Raw genomic sequence first — 24006 nt, forward strand, 5'->3', positions numbered from 1 at the left:
AACTGAGGATAGCTGAGCTCTGATTGGTCAAGCAGGTAGGAGGCTTCTGTGACATTGTGATGCTGTGCAGATGCTCAGCAGCAGTGGTAGTCGAGAAAGACACGCTGGCGGTATCCTCTCTCTCTCCCTCTTTCTCTCCCTCCCCCCTCTTTTTCATCTTTCCTTTCCCTTCACGCACAAGCACGCATACACACGCGCGCACTCCGTCACACTGCAGCAGAAGGGAGAGGACACACCGTGATTCTGTGAGGTAGGACCAGGCCTCTCATCTTCTTCCTCATCCTTCCTGTGAAAGACAACCTGTCTCTCACTCCTCCTCTATCCTCTGCTCTCCTTCAAGCCTGAAAAAGGACTTACCGCAGCACGACGGATCTACGGATCACTTGCACACCTACATCCTTTTTTTTTTTTCCTCTGCATTTCTTGTTGCCAGGCAGTGTTGACTGAGCGTCAGGACGTGCGCTCAAGCACGTGTGCATATGACAAGGTGCTTTTCTCCAGCTGACTGAACGTTTTTTCATCCCGTTTTTTCACCCTTTTCCCTGTCTGGACGTGGCATCCTTCAAACCTTCATCGTTTGCCGCTCATCTTCCTCCTCACAAAGGCAGACTGTATCCCAGGATGCTGTGCGGCAGGCTACTCTGCTAGGCCGCAGCAGCATGGGCAAAGCACCGGGGGGGTGGGACAGCACGGATTGGACGGCTCTGCTCCGGACGGGCGCGCTTACGCACTCCGCTGCTTCCGATGGGCGAGGACAGTGAGAGCCCCAAAATTAATCACAGCTTCCTCCGAGACTATGTCACAGAAGGTATGTGCACACACCTGCATGAACACTCCATCTTCACACACACACACACACACACACACACACACACTTAACTGTCATTTGATCCTGTTCACCTTTCTGGAGTCCTGAATATAACCTTGATCTCAGCAGCTGTGCGGTAAGGTCTTCTAAATATTCAGCTGACTCATCAGACTTTGGTCACCTGGTCCCACATCACATTTTTAATTTGGTTACAGCATGCATTAGTGAGACTGTTTTCATTCAATTATTTTTATTGGGTGCTGTAAGCCATCCAGAATAATGCATGTGCAAACAGAACCAAGATAGTCTTGCATTTCATTTGAAATCTTATTCTTCTGATTTTGAAGAGAATCAGCAAGTATTTTAACTTGCCCATACAAGCACTTGCACATTAGTCCTTAAATTGTTTAGGAAACATTTGTGTCTTTTGCAAGCCTTATAATCATGTTACTGAATGCTTCATCAGGAGCAAGCCAGGCTGTTTTTATTGAGTGTCATCATCATTGTACTGGCAGGAGCAAGAGCATGCCATTTATCAACTATTAGGGTGTACAATGTGAAGCCATATGCCCAGATGAGGCTCTTGACTAAAAGTGTTTGCGTCGACAAAACCACAGTTGTGCTGTGCTAGCACATACTCATGAACTTATATTACTCTAGGTAATTTGTACTGTAAAATATTTTTGCTGGGATTTTCATGCAAGACTGTTATGTAAATGTATTAGCATTTAGCTCCAGGTGTGCAGTTATTCTCTACCCATCTATTCCAATTTAGTGTAAATTTGTATATATTTTCTATGAAGATAGAAATACTGTGCTGCCACCTACAGTTGTTCACATCCCTAAAAAATACAAATATTATTTTACAGAAAGTAAAATGTTTATTTATGCATTTTTATTACAAGTATTTAATATTAATAACAATAATTAAAAATACATACAAATATTACATTTATATATAAAGGTGAAACTTGAAAAATTAGAATATCATGCAAAAGTTCATTTATTTTAGTAATTCAACTTAAAAGGTGAAACTAATATATTATATAGACTCATTACATGCAAAGTGAGATAATTCAAGCCTTTATTTGTTATAATTTTGATGATTATGGCTTACAGCTGAAAACCTTTTCACAATATTCTAATTTTGAATTTGTGGCTTTCATAAGCTCTAAGCCACAATCATTAAAATTATAAAAAATAAAGGCTTGAAATATCTCAATATCTTCACCTGTGTATATATATATGACAATAATATTATGATAATATTATTTTATAATACTAATATATATATATATATATATATATATATATATATATATATATAATTTTTTTTGGTATTATTATTATTACTATTTTCGCTGATAAATTAACCCAATCCAATTTCTTTCTTTGCAGCTGATGTCATTTCTACTGTGGAGTTTAACCAGACGGGGGATCTGCTGGCCACAGGGGATAAGGGGGGGAGAGTGGTCATCTTCCAGAGAGAGACAGAGGTAGGTCAAACTGTGAGCTAAGCACTACAGTGAGTGATTGATAATTGTGAATTAAAGTAGTGTTTTTTTAAGCAGCAGAGTGAATTAGATGGGGGAAGGGAAAATTCAAAGGTCTTAAAAAAAAATCTGTTCTGCCAAAAATACTACCGGTAGATATGTTAGTTTTTACACACGTTTTGTAGCGCTATAAAGCATGGGACACTTAATATGCATGTGGTGATTTTAATTTCCATTTTCCATAGAGCCTTATGACATAATTAAAATAGATCAGGTTTAAAATACTTAATAAAGACAACGTATCAGATATCAACTGTGATATTGAGCCGTCTGGTTCACAGATCACAGTTAGAAACATTGAATCAGTGCATTTGCCATGTATTATCCTAATTTTAAACTAGAAACTGAACAAAACACATTGTTATTATGAGACATCTCCTATGGAAACAGAGTTTCACCCATTTAAAGTTCAGACATCTGTTTATTTGATCTTTTGGAGGACATTTACAACAAGCAAAACTAAGAAGAATTTCACGCATTTCTAGGTCAAATTTTTTTATCTATTACATCTTTATACTGGGAGATTTCATGTTTATATATCATATATGTTGCATGAACTGTTAAAGTATTGTGCATTCATGAATTATACATTTGAGAATTCAAACATTTTGACTGTTATTTATGTTCATAAGCATATGCATTGTAAATGTATTTGGGTCTTTTTTCTTAATGCAGTCTAAAGGTGAATGTGAGGAGCTGGGAGAATCGGGTGAGTATAATGTCTACAGTACGTTCCAGAGTCACGAACCGGACTTTGACTATCTGAAGAGTTTGGAAATTGAGGAGAAGATCAATAAGATCCGCTGGCTGCCACATCAAAACGCTGCCCACTTTCTCCTCTCTACCAATGGTAATCACACCTCTTCCTGTCTTTCATAGTTTAAACTTGTCTAATCCACCTAATTAGAAAATTAACCATTCATTATAAGAGGGAAATAATTTTAGGCCTAATATTAAAAGGCATTGTGATTATTCTGTGCAAGAAATCAATACCAGATATTAGACTGAAATAGCTGGGTTGCATTACACATTTCTATGAAAGCAAGACAAAGCCATTATTTATAGTATCGTTAGCATGAACAATGACTCGAGGTCTTTTGCATGAAAATTGCCTTGCAAATCCACTGGAATATATATTGATGTTTTGGTATAGAAAGTCTCAGTTATAAAAATGAATGGCTGGTAATTTCTCAGGTACTGTATTTTCCAACAGATAAAACGATAAAGCTATGGAAGGTGAGCGAGAGAGACAAGCGGCCAGAGGGCTACAATCTGAAGGACGAAGAAGGGCGAATAAAGGACGTCTCCACAGTGACCTCATTACGGGTATTTTCACAGCTGGCATATTAGATCAATCCACTGCAGAGAATATAACTGGTTTGATTTAGCATTCGTTTTAGTCACTGATTTTTGTCATGCTCTATAACAACTTATTATACACGGCTCTCTGGAATATGTTTCTGATTGGTCGATCGAGCTATTCTATGATGAAATTCTTTTGTTTATTGACTGCTAAATTGTATAATTCACCATTGTCATTATCAACAATTGTCCTCCATACAGAAACTGTGCTAGTATCTCATATTACTCTGTTGTCTTTTTCTTCTTGCATGATGATAATGATAACTCAAATCAATAGTGTCCAGTTTTTTTATTTAAAAAAGTTATTAACTGATAAGTTTCAGCCAGCGGTTATTATCGCAAAATATAATCACTTTAGGGTGATACAAGATGTGATCAGGGTTCCGATCACCCTGTGATAATGACAGACGGACTGACTGTATACTGAATTTTAGCCAAATAACAATCATATAACACTAATTTCTTAGAAAATCACTAGTTAACTTAATATAATACATTCAAACAGATAGATCAAATTTTGCATATTCTTTTTCAAACAAATGATTATGTAAAATGATAATCATATTTGAAAGTACATGAAATTTCGATCCTAAATAATGTTTGTTAATGACTTAGTTGTGTCTTAGTAATTAGACTTAGTAATGACTGAGTATTAGTTGTTGTTATATAAGTTACTTAGTGATGCCCTCTGATGCTAAAATCAATTTCCTTCCAGGTGCCGGTCCTGAAGCCCACTGACCTGATGGTTGAAGTGCGACCAAGGAGAATCTTTGCTAACGGCCACACCTACCACGTCAACTCCATCTCAGTCAATAGCGATGGCGAGACATATCTGTCTGCTGATGATCTCAGGATCAACATGTGGCACCTGGACATCACCGACCGAAGCTTCAGTATCCTTCATGTCTATCCTCCTAATATCTATATTCACAGAAAAAATATCAAATTCAGTCTTTGTTACACTTTACACTGGCTTTATATACTAAACCAAATAATTGGGACAGAGGCATAACGGTTGAATATGGTGCAAAAATTATTTCTGAACTGGATTGCTTTTGTTTCTTTGTGTTCGTGTGACTGGCCTGAATCCAGGGGTTTTGTGTTCCAGTTAGCGTTGCTGCTCTTCTTTTGAGCAGGGCTCTGACCTAGAAATAAAATATCTATGGAAACATTTAAATAATTCACCAAGGAAACACTCTCTTCTAAAACACATAATAGCTGCCTTCAGGAAAATTGTAGGTTGTGTGCTTGTGCTTGCATGTGATGCGTAGTGCTTACTGAGTAGATGTGCGGATGAACATGTATGTGTGCGTGTGAGTGCTCAGAATAATAATCATACAACCGCAGAGCTTTACACCATCAAGGGAGCTGATGATGCATAGTTTATAAGCTACCACTGTCAGTGTGCTTTCAGTTGTAGACCTTATGTGATCTTTATTTCCACATGAAGCTTTGTGAACCACTCATTGAGCGTTTAGCAATGTAAAACTGGAATATATTGACAATACATTGACGGTTAATTTTGCCTTGTGCAGCCTAGTGAAAGAAGTTGTCGGTTTAAACCTTGCAAGTTGTGATGTGATCCCTAAAAGTGAATATTCAAACAACATTTATTTCAAACCCAAAAGTCTTTATTTTTCCATGGAACCCAAAGGGTATTATTTTGTATTCATGTATGTATTTGTTTGTTTGTGTAGTTACAATGAATGGAGACTGGAGCTTTTGAGCAAAAGAGGAGTTAAAGCACCATAAACAATTGTGAATTTGACTGTTTCTGAACTCCCTGAAATGCCTCGATTGTAGTTTTGAATTTTCTTCTCTGAATGTATATGACACTATATCCCTCATTTAAATAATTCCCACCAAAGGCATATGCAAAAAAAAATAGGTGAGGCCTGGTTCACTTAGTATGTTAATGGTGTGTTGAATTTTACTGTTATTTCAAGGGCCATGGCACTTCCGAAATACAGATGACCAATCACAACACACTGGTCCAGCCGGCCAATCAGAGTACATTGCGCTTATCAGAAGGAGGGACTTCATAGAGACTGGAACTAAACAGAGCGTTATTGACAGTTTGGGAAGAGAGGTGCTGCAACAAAGTAAAATATTTGAAAAATATTTTAGTAGACCCCAAAAACAAAATCAAGAACGTAAAAGGGCATAATATGTCCTCTTTAAGTCATTATTCACTGGACATTCTTACATCTGCGTTCATGAGAGAATTAGGAGTTTTAAACTAGCTTTCAGAACTGTATATCAGATACTCTCCTTGACCTCTTCCCCCTTCTCAGACATTGTGGACATTAAGCCTGCCAATATGGAGGACCTGACGGAGGTGATAACAGCTGCAGAGTTCCACCCACATCACTGCCACCTGTTTGTATACAGCAGCAGTAAAGGCACACTGCGCCTCTGTGACATGAGAGAGTCGGCCCTCTGTGACAAGCACTCCAAAAGTAAGTACCGGTATACACTTCATAAGCACAAGGATTGCATTACTTGCAGTACCATTCAAAAGTTTAGGGGATAATAAAAGAAAAATTATTTTAAATGGATTATTTTATTCAGCAAGGACACGGTAAATTTATCAAAAATTACAATTAAGACGTATATAAGATACAAAAGATAAATGCTGTTCTTTTGAACCTTTTATTCTAGAATCTTGAATAAAAAATGTATCATGTTTTCCTCAAAATTAATAAAATGAATAGAGACCGTTAAAGCACCATAAAAAATATCATAAAATAGTTACAATAAAGACATAAGATACTAAAATAAATGTTCTTTTTTTTTAAAACTTTTTATTCTAAAATCTTGAATAAAAAAATTTATCATGTTTCCCACAAAAATATTAAGAAGCCGTTTTAAAATTTGATAATAATAAGAAAGGTTTCTGTAGCAGCAAGTCAGCTGAAATTATTTCTGAAGGATCATGTGATACTGAAGACTGGAGTAATGATGCTGAAAATTCAGCTTTGCCATAGCAGGATTAAATTGCATTTTAAAATATATTAAAATAGAGAACAGTTATTTAAAATTATAATGATATATACAATGTCTCTTATTGTGAAAGATAAATGTCTTATAACTATCCCCAAATCTTGCATTTAATCTATTGATATTCTTTATGCCTATATTAAATCTTCAATTTGAGGAATTCTTTACTTAGCTAGAAGTATCGCTGCAGTGTGAGAGACAGCGGGACACAGTGAAAACAATTAAGAAGAAAAGCTGTGCTTGCTGGTGGGGGAATTGGCACTGTAGCAGATGTAGTGAGAATTACACTTATAGCTGCATTAAAACAAGCAGAACACAGTGTTGAAAATGTTTCATTACCATCATTAACTGTGAAACCATTGAAACCGTTCCCCAGCAGACTTTGATTAACTGAAAATACCTGATGATTGACAGCTAGTGTAAAAAGTGAAGCTAAACATAATGGAGGCTCATCATGCTGATACACCCTAATTATATCAAGTGAATCTGAACTCCGTTTGAATCTGTATCTTTTCTCTACCTTAGTCTTTGAGGAGCCAGAAGATCCAGGCAATCGATCTTTCTTCTCTGAGATCATCTCTTCAGTTTCTGATGTTAAGTTCAGCCATAGTGGACGATATCTGCTCACCAGAGACTACTTGACTGTCAAAGTATGGGACCTTAACATGGAGAAGGGCCCAGTGGAGACCTACCAAGTGGGTATCATACAGGTCTTTACACAACAGCATGAACACGTGATATTTCCAACACATACGCTAGGCTAAACTATTTCTAAAAATAAAAAATTCATGTGAAAATAAGAACTTTTTACACTTATATACTTATACTTATATTCGTTCAAGTAAATCCTAAAGGGTCCGTTCCTATGAGGTGTTGGAAAGTCCAGTGTTATTTTAGTTTTATTTATCTACTATTTTAGTATTTATAAGTATAATGTGTTAGATTGAAAAAAAAATTTGCTATTATGTTTTTAGCTATATTTTTATTTCAGTTTTTTTCGTTTTTTAATGTAATATTTTTATTTTACTTTTTTTCAATTAACAAAACATATTTTTTAAGTTTTAGTTTTAATAACACTGATCAAATGTATTCCCTCAGACAGTTCATGCAAATGAACAGATTCAATAAACAATCCACAGATTTGAGTCCCTGTTTTATTCTTCTATCTAGTGAAATATCTATGCTGTTCATCAGCATGTTTTTAACTCTGTTATAGTTGCATTTAGTATAAATGTATGTGTTCAAAGTTTTTATACATTTTAGAATAATTATAAATATATATTTAAACATTTCCCTCTGTCAGGTTCATGAATACCTAAGAAGTAAACTCTGCTCTTTGTATGAAAATGACTGCATCTTTGACAAGTTTGAGTGCGTCTGGAACAGCAACGACAGGTAAACATTTCTGAGGTTTTGAATGATTATATTCTATGCAATATAGGTATATTTCCTGTTTTGTACTCATATCCTCTTTCTCTTCCTTCCACTTTCTCTCTCGCATTTCCATTACTGTCTTTATCCTATTGATTTGCTCATTTGTTTCTCTTTATTTTATTTTTTTACTCCACATATCCATTCTGTTTTTAACCCATCATGCTTTGCTGTCTCTCACCGTACCCCCTCCAAGTGTAATCATGACAGGAGCGTATAACAGTTTTTTCCGGATGTTTGATCGCGAGACCGGTCGCGGTGTAACCCTCGAGGCATGGCGTGAGAGCAGTAAACCGCGTGCTGTGCTACGGACTCGCCGCGTTTACTCCGGGGGCCGCCGTCGAAGGGGTGATGTGGGCGTGGACAGTCTGGACTTCTCTAAAAAGATTCTGCACATGGCTTGGCACCCGGCCGAAAACATCATCGCCATAGCTGCCACTAACAACCTCTATATCTTTCAGGACAGGGTCAACGCAGAAAATCAGTGACAAGAGATGTGTAGAGGGGTTGCAGTAATGCTCTTTACAGGGCCACACACATTTAAACCATGCACACATATCAAATTTATCCTTTAAAACACACACATCATTGGTCCTGTGGAGGTGGACATAGTTGCCAGACCCTGAAATTACACAGATGGACTTTGCAGCTAAGCCGTTCCAGGAGAGCAGTTATGTATAGCCAATGACTTTATCTGATAACTATTTGGTTAATTACACCGCCAGGAATGTTGCCAATGAGCCACAGTATGTGGAATTTCACGATTGACATAATGGTCAGCCAATCCCGAACTCCTTTGATATGTGATGGATGTTGTTTATGGCCAATCCCGGACTTTGATGATCCGTGATTGACGTCTGATTTTGGATAAGGGGTTGTGCCTTTGGGCTGAAGACTAGGAATAAGACCGCTCCACTCCTCTGTGCCATGTTGCCATGGACACCAGTTGTCATGGTAACAAGAGTGCTCTGAGCAGTCTTCCTATCACGTGCTTCCCAAAAAAAACCTATCCCACAATGCATCTGCTTTAAGAGCCCTCATTTTACTTTGCATCGAATTGACCATTTGTGGAAACATGGATGCCTATGACCGAATCACTATATCTCACACCTGGAGGAGGTTTGAAGTCTAATACTGGTCTCAAATGTACCCGAACAGAAGGATTGCTCCACTACTTTATCAGAACACTGTCTTAACCGGTTTACACCTCATGATGGGTTGCATTTACACCTGTATGGCAAGAAAGTGAAAGGTATTGGTCAATCTCATCACACTGTTAGCACGCTTTCAAAAAGGCCTCCTGCAGCGCTATGCACGATAACTGACATGTGTTAGGGTCAGTTAACTCTGATCTAGTCAGCTCTGGTCTCTCACAGTAAAGCACTGCCTTTTCATTTATGATTGTAGCTATGGATCCCTAAAAAAGGAAATTAAACAATCATGTTGGAAAAATAAATGACAAATTTAGTGCCACAGGCCATAAACATAAAATATATAATACAGCTAAAACATTAATTTTGTGAAATATTTTTACAATTTAAACATTTCTATTTGAATATATTTTAAAATGCAATTTATTCCTGTGATTGCAAAGCTGCATTTTCAGCATCATTAATCCAGTCTTTAGTGTCAGATGATCCTTCAGAAATCATTTTAATATGCTGATTTGCTGCTCAAGAAGCACTTCTTATTATTATCAATGCTGAAAACAGTTGTGTACTATTTTTTTTCCAGGATTCTTAGATGAATAGCAAGGTCATAAGAACAGCATTTATATGAAATAGAAAGCTTTAAATGTCTTTATTGTCACTTTTGATCAATTTAATGCATCCTTGCTGAACAAAAGTATTGATTTCTTCTTCTTTTTGTAAACGATATGCTGTTCTTTTGAACTTTATATTATATAATGATTCTAAAAATTCAGCTTTTCCATCACAGGAAGAAATTGCATTTTAAAATATATTCAAATAGAAAACCATTATTTTAAATTGTAAACATGTTTCACAATATTACTGCTTTTGCTGTATTTTGGCTCAAATAAATGTAGCCTTGGTAAGCAGAAGAGACTTCTTTTAAAAACATTAAAGAAATCTTACCGATCTGAAAAACTTTTGAACAGTAGTGACTGTGCATGGGAAATCAGTTGGTTAATTTAATGGAATATTGCGGCATCAAAACATAAACTAAAGCTTTCCAACAAATAATAATTCTGATATTCCTCCGTTTGTTTAATAAAAACTAAAGTACTGTACTTGCAATGGAAGTCTGCAGTTAAATCTATATTTGTTTAAGTGCTTATATGGGTGGTTCTCAACCTTTGTGACTGCAAGACAACTCATTGTCCACAACATTCGAAGAACCCATGAATTTTTCCAGTTAATTTACGGGATAAGAATTTAAAATATATATTTTTACTTACAATATATGCCCGATAAAATATTTGAGTGTGTATGTGCATTATAATGATTTTTAAGATTTTTTACATTTACATGACTTTTTTAGGTCAAGAAGTCACACTTTTAAAATTAGATGTCCTCATATATCAAGGTTTTCCAAGATTGTGATAATACTGGTTCTTTAAAGAAAAAAAACGAAAATATAAAAAACAATTTAATTAAAATAAGTGGAAAAAGGTTATTTATTAAAATGTTTTTCACATTTAGAAAAAAATGGTTCTTTTAAGAACTGTTCAATGACATGTTCTTTTCTTTCTGTGAAAAAACCCTTTAAGAAACCTTTATTTTTAAGAATTAACTTTTGGTTATGCATTACCAATGTTCAGTGTTGGGTGTAATTAATTACTTGGCAATCTAATAACTAATTTAATTACTTTTCCCTTGAAAAAGTAAAGTATGGGATTACTCTTAATTTTTCTGTAATTGAATTAGTCACTTCAGATTTAATTGTATTACATACTGTATAGACTAGAACAATTCTATATAAAACAAAAGTGGATTTAACATCAAAATTCAACGTCTAATATTAAAATATATGTTTTTAATGTAACCTCATTTTACACGCTTTGTTCAGTTCAAGAATAATTTATGCAATTGTGTATTATATTAACTTAATATAATTAATAGTGCAGTTTCGTGTCTATCGTTGTATTGTTCAACTGGTTGAGGATGATATGGGATTTAGAAAGTAATCAGTAATAGGTAATGCAATACTTTTTAGAGAGCAAGTATTACAGTAATCTAATACACTGTAATTAGCTAGTAATTAATAACTTTTTTAGAATAACTTACCCAACACTGCCAATGTAATTCTCGTCCCTTTTTGTTGTCCTTGCGCAAGTTACCAGGTTTACCAGCTTTAGGTGGTTATGACAGGTCAGGAGTTAAAAAATATGATTTGTGATAGCACAGACAAAGTTAATAATTCATTTGATCAGATTTATTAGTTAAATTTTAACATGTAATGCTGTTTTATGGCTACACTTTCAAAATTTGAATTTCAAGAATTTTCCTTAGACTTCCATTGTAAGTGCATAGTTGAGGATGTGTCAAAAATATGTTTTTTGGTAATTAAAAACATGCCAAATAGCTTAATTTAAAAAAATCTGGAACATTCCAATATGTACCAGCTATTAACCATTTCTAAATATGAATCTCTCAGTACACTGTGTTTTCAGTGACCACACAGGTGTACATGTAAGTCTATCCACTGTAGAAAGAACACCGAGTTCTCTTTCTTTTAAGGTGCCGTTCAGCTTAAGGGTGACTTTGTTTGGTGTAGATGTGGTAATGAATTGTTGGGGTTGTCTTTGTAGACTATGACACGGAGGTCAGTGATTGTTTTTGCTATATGAAAAAGGCTGAATGAATGTAATTGTCAAACATGTGCTTTTAATGAATCCATTTTTAAAGTGTTACAATGTTAACGGGGTGCTCTCAAACTGGCGAGCTTGCTTGCTTGCTTTCTCATTTTCCTTAACTTCACCCCTTTTCTGTCTTTTCCGGTGTTCACGCGTTTCCTTGTCCCATTTTTCTAGTACTCTTTGCTCTACGTGTACTGAGGCTGTGCCTCTTACAATCAGTCTCTTTACTCTTATTTTTACATTTGCAGTTCATTCACTTCATTTTTGTACCCTGAGACAATGCCTTTCTTCTTTTTCACTCTGTTCCTCTCTCTCTCTCACTATTTCGTTCTCTTACATCCTGTTACTATGGCGATAGGCCTTCCGCCATTATGAATTTTCTCATGCTTTCCTCTCAGACATGCAGTGAAACACACACTCACATTCAATGCAACCAGGTAATAATGGCTTGAGTTTTTCAGGGCACACACACATGTGCTCTCTCACACACACAGACACATACACAAATAGGCCTATACATGCAAGCATACACGAAAACGCATGTTTATCATTATCCAGTGTTACTAATGTGTATATCTATGATGCCTAAACATATTCTATTTACACTTAATGGAAAAATAAAAGAGGCAAATGGAAGAATGTGATTAAATGAATATGATCTCAGTATACCCACTTAGATTACACTGTTTTTGTCATGGTGCTGTCTCTCAGTCTCTCTTGTCTGCTTTTGTGTATTTAACACACACACAAACACACGTCTGGTTCGATATCTTTGTGGGGACTCTCCATAGAATTAATGGTTTTTATTTTACAGTTTTACCAACTGTATATGCTATCTCCTTACCCTAATCTGACCCCTAAACCTACCCATCACAGAAAACTTGCTGCATTTTTACATTTCCCAAAAAAAACTCTGTATGATTTGATCTATAAGCTTGTGTACCCATGGGGACTTCAATTTATAGGAGTCCCCATTAGTCTGTGAGCATAAGTCCCCGCAGGGATAGAAAACCATGTACACACAAATCTGACATGCTTATAGTGTTATTTATATTTTATTCATTTTCACAAAAATAAAAGCATAATCCCAGAGATACTGTAAACAGGTTTTACATCATCTTGTCATAGGACCTTTAAGGAAAATATCTCTGTGAAGATGGCTTTTCCATTCAACAAAGAAGTTTGAACATGCTGTGTGTGGGTGTATGATTTTTATGAATAATGTAGACAATTAAAAAAAAAAAAATCTGTTAAAAGGCTCATGTTTACAGAAACACACTTCATTTGATAAATATTCTAAATACTACAAAGTTTTCCATGCATTCTTATTCATGACAAGTATAAATTCGAAACAAAACCATCAAAACATGTGAATAAAGATCCATTGCACATGGATCGTAATCATATATCACATGTTTTAATCATTTGGGTTGCAAAGGTCAGACTGAATTTCTGAAGCTTTGAAAAAAAAAAAAAAAAAGGTCAGAAATGGTGATTTAACATAAAATAAAAAAGCAAGGAAATGCCTAGAAATATCAAACAACGCCCTTCACACAGGCTTGTTTTTCTGCTGCACTGATTTTTAATTGTTTTACTATATAAAGATCTCAGATTTCAGCATCTTGCACATGTTGGATTTTAATTTGAGCAAATCTTACTAAAAAATGGTGAATAAAATATGGAATGAAAACCTTTAATCTCATTGGATAAAATATTCATTTTTAAGATTTGTTTTTGTTACAACTTACTACTGTTACAAAAAACAATTACTACTGATATGCAAAGCATTTTATAATGTACTTAAAAATAGAACTGTCATAAAACTTAATAATATTTCAGTGTATTTTACATGGATTATGGATGCATCATAAAATGACTGTGACTTAATAATGAAAGTTAAGGTGTTAACCGATTGAATATCATCACATGCACAATTGTATAACAGCAACAGAAAAGGGGTATCGGTAATATTTAAAAAAAAAATATCATTTTCTCAATGAAAACAACAATAATACAAGATCTCTAATTCAATATAAAAATGTATCATTTATATATTTAAACAAAAAAATTAACCAATACAATCCGCAAACTGTTTTTGGAGTTCTAATCGTCAAATTCATCCTACTTCGAATAGGAAAAATCTCCAAACACTTTGACTGTGATTCAGATTTACATACCTCTCATCTTTCCTTCCACTTATTTTTTTACACATTGATCCTAGCACAGAGAATCGGAGCAAAGAAAAAGTCAAATGCAAATTTGATGGCTTTTAGCATGGTTTTCCTCCAGTTGCGCTCAATCTTGACCTGTCGTCCCTCAGGCACCAACGACGAGCTGCAGTCCAGACAGTGTATGGCTTTCAGTTCAAATGCAGGTAGTTTGTTACCCAGCTTCCCTTCCAGCTTTGTGCTGAACTCTACCATGCTGCCTGGGTCAAGGTTAAGTAGCACCTGTCTAAACTCGTGGCTTGCCATTAGGAGAATATCAGCTGCCGGATCGTCGAGTTTTGTGACCCCATCCACCGGCATGCCGACCGTCACCTCAAAGCGGTAACTGTCGAAGCGTTTAACGTGGCATTGGTGTTTAGCAAAGGCCTTTATTCGACAGAGCTCATCCTCTTCCTGCTGGAGGAACAGCATTGTGGTGTTGACAGGCTCTGGGACGACGTCCGTGACATTCACAACCGGAGACGTATTATTCTTTGGTTCACACTTGGGATAAACCTCACCGTAGAGACACTGCAACCAGTCGCCCATGAACACCGGTAGAATGTTTATAACAGACTGTGCTCCGTTTTCCTTCTCAGCTACGCGAACCCGCCGGAACACTCCTGTCCACGTGACACGATGGCCTTCCAGATGGCTGCAGAGGAGCTGTGTTTGAGCCATCCCATGATCCTGCCAGGCATGTGGGCCACATAGTATGCCATATTTCTGCCAGGTGAGTGTGGAGTTATAAACCTTCAGACCTTCTGCATTGTAGACATAGACGCCGCAGAGAAAAATCACAGTAGTGATGCACAGGAGGATCAGTTTCACTGGGCCTCTGTCGGTGATGGAACGGAAGACGTTCAGAATGGAGAGGCTGAATCGAGTCCAAAGCCGCAGCATCACTGGGACGGCGCACACTGCCAGCGTCACCAGCATTTTAGTCAACTCCAGCTCCAGGAACCACTTGACTACCTGAATCAGCAGCATCATCATCAGACCCATAGCCAGGACGGGTAATGCGAACAGGAAGAGGAAGTAGGCGACGCAGGTGCGGATAAGACCGATGATGGTGGAATTCCGCAGCAGAACCACAGAGAACTCGCACCACACGAAGCAGACTAGATACGGCACCAGGAAGCAGTACGTCCCTCTGAATCCCCTCATACGTGCCATACTATAAAGGCCAAAAAAAGAGATACAGTTAGGTATGGTCATCATATTCAAGCACCAATATCATAATATATAATATTAAAATGTATATTATATTATAATATTAAAATCGTGTTTGGGTTAGCGCTATACTTATTTTTTTTAAATAATGTACATACATTTTGTTGCCTTCCTTTTCTAGCAAAACTTTATTCATTTCTTGTATAATTATAGTAAATCCAGTAATTATTGCAATTTCTTTCTTTGTACAAAAAATTTTATATTTGCAAAAAAAAAGTATAATCATAGATAATATCTTTTTAGTTTTCTTTTAAAACAATAACATTCGATGAAAAATAAATGCATGCGTGATTTTTTAAATAAATGTTGAGTAATTAGACATTAAAAATGTTAAGTATAAATCTATACATTTAAATTGATAAAAAAGTAACTGTCTAAATAACTATTTCTTTGTTATAGACAGTCCAAATGGTTCCCCCACATCCAATCCAGTGTTATTTATTATTATTTATCTACTATTATAGTGTTTATTCATATTTTCAATTACCGGTAGTATTTTATTTTTACATTTTATTTTCAATGTTCATTTAAATTTTTGTTTGTTGTTTAGTCGTTTTGTTATGTGCTTCTGTTTTTAATACTTTATTACTATTTCGTTATAATTTATTTTTATTTCAGTTTTAGTTTTTATTTATTTCCACTTAGTAATTTACAAGCTTTAACTTAAACTTATTTGCCAAAGCAACATTTAAAATGTTCTGTTTAGTTTAAGTTTTTCATCCACTATTTATATTTTATTTTATTTCACCATTTATTTTTAATTAAAAATGTTTATAATAATTTTGGTTTTAGATTTAGTTAATGATAATAACCCCGGTCTAATCGAATGGAATGTATAGTACATTGCTTTAACTAGGTTTATGTGAAACCAGTCCCCTCACCTGAAGAACAAGTAGAAAAGGTAGATGTAGAGCACACAGGGTACACTGAGCTCCACCACCACTGAATCTCCTAGAGGGATGGTTGTGAAAATGTGTCCCAGCATCCTGGCCATCACCATTTCCTTAGGCAACCTGCTGGTCAAGGCACACAAAGATGAAGCCACCTCGATGATGAGCGCCCTTCGAGCGTACGCTGCTGTAGACGGGCCCAGGCTCATGTAGCTCAGTACTGTGAAGAAGATGGCTACCGTGGAAAGCTCTGAACATGGGATCCAGCCTTTATCTGCAACTGGGAAAGTGAAGATCACAAAGAACACGGATATCATGAAGTAGAGGTACTGCTCCAGGTTGTTCCAGCCAAAGTTGGTCTCCGCTTGCTCCACGTCTAAGCTGGGCTCGAAGCGTGTGAGGAGGGCGGTGAAGGCTCGGAAGTTCTCCCAGCCTTTGCTGCTCTGGAAGACTCTCAGTGTGCAGATGGCCATGGAGATAAAGGAGAGGTAGAAGATAAGGAGCGGGATGATGAAGGCAAACAGATCAATGGTGAGATTGGAGATGATGAAGAAGAAGATAAGAGCATTGACGTGTTGTGTTGGGATGATGGTGCTCAGCCATTGGACGCCAGCACGAGATGCCCAGTCAATAAAATGTTCCTTCATCTCAATAATGGCATGGAGGGGGTACTGCAGACCCTGCAGGGAAAGGAACGACATTACAAGAGTAATATTTTATTTGTGTCAAACTGAAGTTTGATAAATATCTACATCAATGGTGGCTGTCAAGCAAACATTTGTATATCAATTTAGTTTATTTGTTTTTCACCAAGAAGTGGGCTTTTATGTCCAGGGCTCTCTTCATTGCACCGCTGCGTCTGGAAGCCAGCATCATCCCACTGCTCGTCATTCCCCAACTAGACTTTCGATGGCGCTTATGAGCAACGGAGGCTGATTTCTTTTTTTTCTGCATGAAAATAGTAGCACTTTTTTACTCTTCAAGCTCTTTTGGAACCATTGTAAAGATTTTATTTTGATGTATAAACAAGTAGCAAGCTGTCATTTAGCAGCTGATTTTAGGAACTTGCATTAAACTCCCATTGGTGGAACTTTAAGCTCACACAAAATAAAAAATTCTGTCATAATTTACTCACCCTCATGTCATTACAAACAAAACTCAAAAGAAGATATATTTCGAAAAAAAAAAAAAAAAATCTATTATTCGTCCATACAAATGAATGGGATCCGGTGTCGTTTTGAACCCCATTGAGTTTCATTATATGGTCAAAAACTGTTTTCCACAGAAGACAGAAAGTCATACAGGTTTGGAACAACATCAAGGTAAGGAAATTATATATTTTAAATGCTTTCTCAAGGACATATAAATGGTTATAGCTTATATATTTATAAAACACCTATTTTAATCAATGCTTTGAAAAAATTGCTGTTATATGAAAAGCCTAGAATTAGTCGGCACTTAAACATCTTCTTCCATACATTGAAAAAAAATTGGTCAAGGAATTTAACACATTTTCAGATTTTGCAAGTATATAAATACTATACAAAGAAACAGCAAAGTTACACTGAATTAAACATTAAATTTATGATAAAAAATTTAAATCCTGGTCTTGGAGTACCGTCTGCAGTGCACATTTTAGATGTCTCCCTAATCAAACAGTTGATTCAACTCGCTGGCTCATTAGTGAAGACTCCAAGGCTGCATCCAAAATCGCATACTTCCCTACTATTTAGTTGGCAAAAAACAGTGTGTGACAAAAGAGGTATGTCTGAATTCACAGTACTCGTAAGTACAGTGCTATGCATAAGTTTAGACACCCATGCTAAAGTTGCCTAAAAAGAGGAATAAAAAATCATCTTTTGGAAATTTATCTCAATGCCTTAATTTAAAAAATGAGGAAAACTCCAACCTTTAAGGACACCAATTTTCTTTGTGAATGAATAATGTATTGTAAAAAAATAAATGTTCTTCCTTAAAATACAGGGTGCATAAGTTTGGACACCCCTATGTTAAATTCCCATAGAGGCAGGCAGATTTTTATTTTTAAAGGCCAGTTACTATATGGATCCAGGATACTCTGCATCCTGATAAAGTTCCCTTGGCCTTTGGAATTAAAATATCCCCACATCATCACATAGCCTTCACCATATCTAGAGATGTTCTATGGGAATTTAACATAGGGGTGTCCAAACTTATGCACCCTGTATTTTAAGGAAGAACATTTATTTTTTTACGATACATTATTCATTCACTATCCCACTTGTGAATGGCAGTGAAGCGACACAACTGAAGCTGGTAGGTCACATGACAGTGGCAACATGGCGAATGTAGTACGTCCGGGTTACATTCATTCTACGCAGATTCATACTATATAGAACATACTTTTTTTATTTAAAATAAGTACCTACTCAAGAAAGCATGCGATTTCGGATGCAGCCCAAGATCTCAAATAGTGTTAGATGTGTGTAAGAGAGACATCAAAAATGTTAAATATTAAGGGTAAGCAGAGTTGGGAACCACTGTTGTAAAACAATCTCCAATAATTTACAACTTTGAAGAAAGAAAAAAAAACTCACCGTATCAAATGAGGCTGCATCACTTTTCCTTAAAGTCTCCTCTCCCTTTGCATCTACGCTTGAGGTGCTCTGTGTGGGAGTGCACGCAATGCCTTGTGTGAACTTTTTTGTCATCTCCACAAAATCTTCCGCATCCACATACTTAGAGCCAGCTGTAGAAGGAAGAAGATGCAAAGTTGATGAGTTCCCAGTATCTGTCTAGACTTTTAAGCAGAAAAATTAGACCTCAGGTTAAACAAATATACCTTTTTTTGTTTTCACCATCCTTCAGAACAAGATCCAATGTATTGTATTTGCATATACACATATACAGTATGTACACTTACATTCATTAGACACCATTGTCTCAAGAATTTTCCTCTGAGAAGAAATGCTGGGTGTTACACCACATACAGAAGCTTCACCTGTAACATAGAAGTCATTAAGAGTTACTACAAGTAGACATGTTACATTTATTTCAGTAACACAATAAGGTTTCAGTTGTTAAAGGGATAGTTCACTTTAAAATAAAAATTCTGTCATCATATACTCACCCTCAAAAAGATATTTTGAAGAATGTCAGTAACCAAACAGTTAACTGGTCCCATTGATTTCCATAGTAGGAAAAAAAATACTATGGAGGTCAATGGGACCAGTTAACTGTTTGGTTACTGTTAACTGTTTGGTTACTGACATTCTTCAAAATAACTTCCTTTGTGTTCAGCAAAAGAAAGAAATTCATACAGGTTTTAAACAACTTGAGGGTGAGTATATGATGACAGAATTTTCATTTTAAAGTGAACTATCCCTTTAACATTTCACCCAAAAATGACAATCATGTCATTAATTACTCACCCTCATGTCATTCCAAATTTGTAAGACTTTCATTTGTCTTCAGAACACAAATGAAGATATTTTTAATGAAATCTGAGAGCTTTCTGTCTCTCCATTGACAGCTACGCAACTGAAACTTTGACGCTTCACAAAGGTCATAAAGAGATCGTAAAACCAATCCATGATATGAATTGAGCGGTTTAGACCAAAATTTTCTGAAATTTTTTGAATTTAGGCTTTTATTCAGATAAACACTCATCAACTCACACATCAGTTATGGTAAAAAGAAGCTCAAGCATGTTCGCTTCAAGTGTGAGAACCAATGAGGTTCATTCTCGTGTTACGCAGCACGTTTGAGCTTAAACAGGTTGAGCTTCTGTTTATGTTCGCAGATCAATATTTATATGTGAATAAAATCCTAAATTGAATGTTTTAAATTTGAGTGAACTATACCTTTAACATGAAGTAACAATACAAAAATACTTCTAAAATATTGGTTAATGTTAACTTCAACATTTACTACATTATTAAAATAACTAACTTTTTGTAAAGTGTTAGCCTACCGTTCATGTTTATATAAAAATATAAGCCTCCTAGAAATCAACATTTGGTCAAAATGCCACTTGTTTCAGTTTTTAAGGTAAACAAGAATGAAAAATACTGCTGTTGCATAAAATTAATAAAATTAATAAATAAATTACCTTGTACAGTATTGACCTGGCTGACATTATCCAGCATCTCAGACATGGCTACTTTCTTCTTCCTGTCAGGATTGAGTTTCCAATACATGGTCATGGCCGCTCTCCTTACTGCCTGTTCAAACTTGCTCTCTGAGGACAGCTTTCTCACCTCCTGTGTGTTCTCTGGTGTGATGCCTGCAGTAGATCCATATGTGATTATTAATTATTTTTTTTAATCAATGGACACTTCAGATTACATTGATATAATTGAAGCAATTGAAGGCAAGTTCTCGGGTCCTTGTTCTTTCTGCTTCCCCTCACCTTTATTTTGGATCCAGCATTTCTGAAGTAGTTTGGCAGAATCTCTCCGGCCTTGTTTTGTTGCCTTCACCAACCATTCAACAGCCGTATGGTTATTCGTCTCTGTGTCTTTTTTTTCTGCCAGTTTAAGGTAGTGTTTACCAAGCTACAGCAAACACATTAAATAATACACATTATAATTAAATACAAAATTCATTTTTTATTAATTCAATCCTTTTTGTGAGAGTGAAATGTCACTGCTTACCTCTAGTAAGAGCATAATAATACAAAAATATTTCGTTTAGAGTGCACTGCAGTTTGCTTAGATTACAACATTATGTCCCTGTACCATTTTTTGATGAACAATAAAAAAGTAGGCTAATTTCCCAGAGGCTCAAAGCTAGACCGAGTATCATATAACCATATCTAATCTTAGCCTAAATGCTAAACCACGGTATTATTAAACCATAGTAAGAGCTTTACAGTGTGCCTTTACCAACACCATGACAGATTAGTGCAAAATCATTAACAGAAACTGAACTATGCTGTCAAATGTTTGGCCAATCCACTAGACTTATCTCCATCTCATAATGCTCTATGCCCTGATATCTTGATCCTAATGAATCAAATATGAATGAGAAAAGGTAAATGTGTGTAATTAATTTTAGAGGAAAGGGGAAGTAGAGTAGGCTACTCAAAGAAAAGTCAGGGCTCATCTTTCAATGTATGTGTTTACAGTATGTCTGTCAGCAGAGTCTGTATTTGCAGACACATTTGCTCTGACTGTGTGAGAATGTGTAGCCTACATGCATGCAGGAGCATTTGAGTTATATTGAGACTGAAGCTCATCTTCCAGAAAGCTGAAAATAGACACACTAATGACAACGCCAGAAAGGACATGCTGTCAACCACGGGGAGGCAAAATCACTACAGAATTTAATTTGTACCTCAAAATACACTGTAGACTGTTTAAAGTCGTATAGCTATAATATTACAAACACTCATCGCATTGTATAGGCCAGTGAAGAACAGCTTCGCACAAAGTCAACAATACCATCACAATCAGTTCCAAACCATAACACAATGTTCACTGACCACAGTCAATTTATAAGTATTAACTGTGATAGTTGTTTGCTTAACTCAATTTCGAGCTCTTCAAAGCAAGAAATCCATTTGCCGAACAGGATTCAGTCCACTTTTACATTTTAGAAGTTATAATAAATGGTCGTATTTAGTAATCAATTTCACTTAGTCATGATATTTCATGACTATTTTAATATTATTTCAATGATTACATGTGTGTTTTCAAGTACTCACTCTACTCTGTGCTCTAGGGTCTCCAGCTTCAGCTTTCTCCAGGAGCTCCTCAAAAGTTAGCTCTTCATCCATATCATCTAAGAGTGATAAGAGTGACTTAAAATTAGGTTAACATCAATTTTATATGGTTTTAAACTGATTGAAGTCTTAATGAATCAACAACTACTCCTCTTTCGCTCAGAATAAATGAACTATGCTCATCTTTGCTACAGATCCATGGTGAATAATGTGATCCTACTGTAGCTAATAGTCTGATCATGCTTTTATGTTGATTAAAGTTACCGAACAATCCAAATGGAATGAGTGGAAACAAGGACTTAAGTATTTCTGAAAATATAAAGACATTTTACTGAACATATAGTTTATCAATAGATTCCTGCCAATTGTATTACTTGATTCTTTATCACTGATTTAATTTATGGCCCAAAGATATTAATTGCATCTGAATGAAAATCGCAAGTTACACAACTCATCATGCTTCAGGGTTGACATATCCATTACTTTCTGACATTACTGGCCACAACCAAACCAGAAAAGCAAAACCAGACTATGAGTAAATAAATGTATATTCCTCTGATTTTAGTCTCCTCAGAAGCACATAGGTTCGTGATAAAAATAGGATTTATGTTCTTGGTGAAGATAAAGTTAGTACACACACACAAGCATGACCCACTGGTGACCCTAGGTCAGATGCATTCCTTTAGTGTAATGCATACTGAATGTATATCAAGAAACGACAATTAAAATGGTACCATTAAAAATATCAGACAAAATAAGTCTTTTTGAGTTTCAACATGTTAAGATAAGATAAATAGTTTCAAAAAGTCAAATGCAACAAAGATATCTGGAAATCGTATTCTGAAATTGTATCATACAAAGAAATAAGCAAGTCATCACATTGTCTTTTAGCTTTTTTAAATGTATTAGTTATAATGCAAAGCTTCACTTACCAACTTCTTCAGTTTTGTCCTGCTCCTCATCCTTTCTTAATTTCTCCTGCATAATCACCTTTTGGGCTGCAGCCAAAAAGCTCCGTTGACGGGGGATTTTACCAGAGTGTTTTGGTGGTGTTTTGGTGGTGGACGATGAACCCTCAGGAGGAGAAGGATCAGCAGAAATGGTCATGGGTGTAGATGGGTCATCATTGGGAGAAGATAATATTAATGGTGTTGATGATGATGATGATGGAGCTGGCATTGTTGCAGTAGTTTTAGAGATATGTGATGATGCAGGGGTTTGTTTAACTGTTGGTTTCTCAGGTGTTGGGTTGGCTGGAACGTTACAGGTTTTAACATTAGGGTGTTTTGATGTAGTATCTTGAGTTAAAGAAGGGGATTCAGAGGGTCGGTCTGGGCTGCCAGAATTGGAGAGCAGGGGAACAGCCGTCTCAGTGCCAGGAATGGATTTGGTGGATGGAACAGGAGGGTTGAGATGTTTGTGGGTTGCACTATTCTCCATGAGAGTCTCAGGAGATGGTGGTGGACAGGCATTAATGTCCATCTCACCTAAAGGACAACAAACATAATGTGAATAGATGTACCGTTTACTGAGAACACTGGGTTTTCCTCACTTACACTCGTTTCTACCAAACAAATGTGTGTATGTACAACTTAAACTGTATAGGCTATATAACCTCTCTCTCTCTCTCTCTCTTCAGAGTTATACATATTACATACATATATAATTCAATATGTTTTGATAAACCTGATAACTGGGCTGAAATTAAAAGTAGTTTTATAACTCAAAATAAAAGAAAGTAGAATTAAAACAACTTACTCATTTAAGCTGGTTGAACAGATGATCTTCAGACAAACATTGTATGGCATAGCACAGTAAAAAAAAAAATCTAAATTTTTACAAATAAATCGTTCCAGTCCACACAGAACCACTCTGTGAAACCACCAGAGCCCCACTAAGGAATCACAGTTGTTAAGACCCATCATACCTCAAGAGAGCGAAGCATCAATTGGATCATTCAAGTGCCCATCAAAAATTCTGTTCTCTGATTGGATGCAA

General features: G+C 36.0%; 2 protein-coding genes across 4 annotated transcripts in view; one reads left to right on the plus strand and one right to left on the minus strand.

Moving 5' to 3' along the window:
- Positions 1 to 10733, plus strand: part of ppp2r2ca (protein phosphatase 2, regulatory subunit B, gamma a) — a 12013-nt gene extending 1280 nt beyond the window's left edge. The window contains exons 2-10 of one of the 2 annotated variants that reach the window (XM_079614929.1): positions 605 to 808; positions 2207 to 2304; positions 3037 to 3211; positions 3575 to 3687; positions 4439 to 4616; positions 6018 to 6182; positions 7249 to 7418; positions 8027 to 8118; positions 8351 to 10733. In XM_079614929.1, coding sequence (XP_079471055.1) covers positions 745 to 808; positions 2207 to 2304; positions 3037 to 3211; positions 3575 to 3687; positions 4439 to 4616; positions 6018 to 6182; positions 7249 to 7418; positions 8027 to 8118; positions 8351 to 8642 — 1347 coding nt within the window. In that variant the 5' untranslated portion in view covers positions 605 to 744 and the 3' untranslated portion in view covers positions 8643 to 10733. Of the gene's footprint in view, positions 1 to 604; positions 809 to 2206; positions 2305 to 3036; positions 3212 to 3574; positions 3688 to 4438; positions 4617 to 6017; positions 6183 to 7248; positions 7434 to 8026; positions 8119 to 8350 lie in introns of both variants that reach the window. The other variant, XM_079614928.1, reaches the window with a different exon arrangement.
- A 2274-nt stretch (positions 10734 to 13007) lies between these two features.
- Positions 13008 to 23904, minus strand: wfs1a (Wolfram syndrome 1a (wolframin)). Of its 2 annotated transcripts, none has more exons than XM_079614876.1 (10): positions 23767 to 23904; positions 22941 to 23495; positions 21991 to 22067; positions 20695 to 20839; positions 20395 to 20568; positions 19207 to 19284; positions 18881 to 19032; positions 17115 to 17252; positions 16296 to 16975; positions 13008 to 15358 (listed from the first exon to the last, which is right to left on the minus strand). In XM_079614876.1, the coding sequence occupies exons 1-10, from the start codon at positions 23768 to 23770 to the stop codon at positions 14179 to 14181; spliced, it is 3183 nt and encodes a 1060-aa protein (XP_079471002.1). In that variant the 5' UTR covers positions 23771 to 23904; the 3' UTR covers positions 13008 to 14178. The 2 variants fall into 2 exon arrangements, with proteins under 2 accessions (XP_079471002.1, XP_079471001.1); XM_079614875.1 differs by having other exon boundaries at positions 16296 to 16984.
- Positions 23905 to 24006: the final 102 nt, after the last annotated feature.

Source organism: Phoxinus phoxinus, assembly GCF_949152265.1.
Source record: "Phoxinus phoxinus genome assembly, chromosome: 6".
Taxonomy (NCBI): Eukaryota; Metazoa; Chordata; class Actinopteri; order Cypriniformes; family Leuciscidae; genus Phoxinus; species Phoxinus phoxinus.

Coding starts and splice junctions, on each gene's coding strand:
- wfs1a (XM_079614875.1), bottom strand. Junction 20,569..20,694: donor ATGCTGGATCCAAAATAAAG/GTGAGGGGAAGC, acceptor GATCTACTGCAG/GCATCACACCAGAGAACACA. Junction 16,985..17,114: donor ACATAAAAGCCCACTTCTTG/GTGAAAAACAAA, acceptor CTTTCCCTGCAG/GGTCTGCAGTACCCCCTCCA.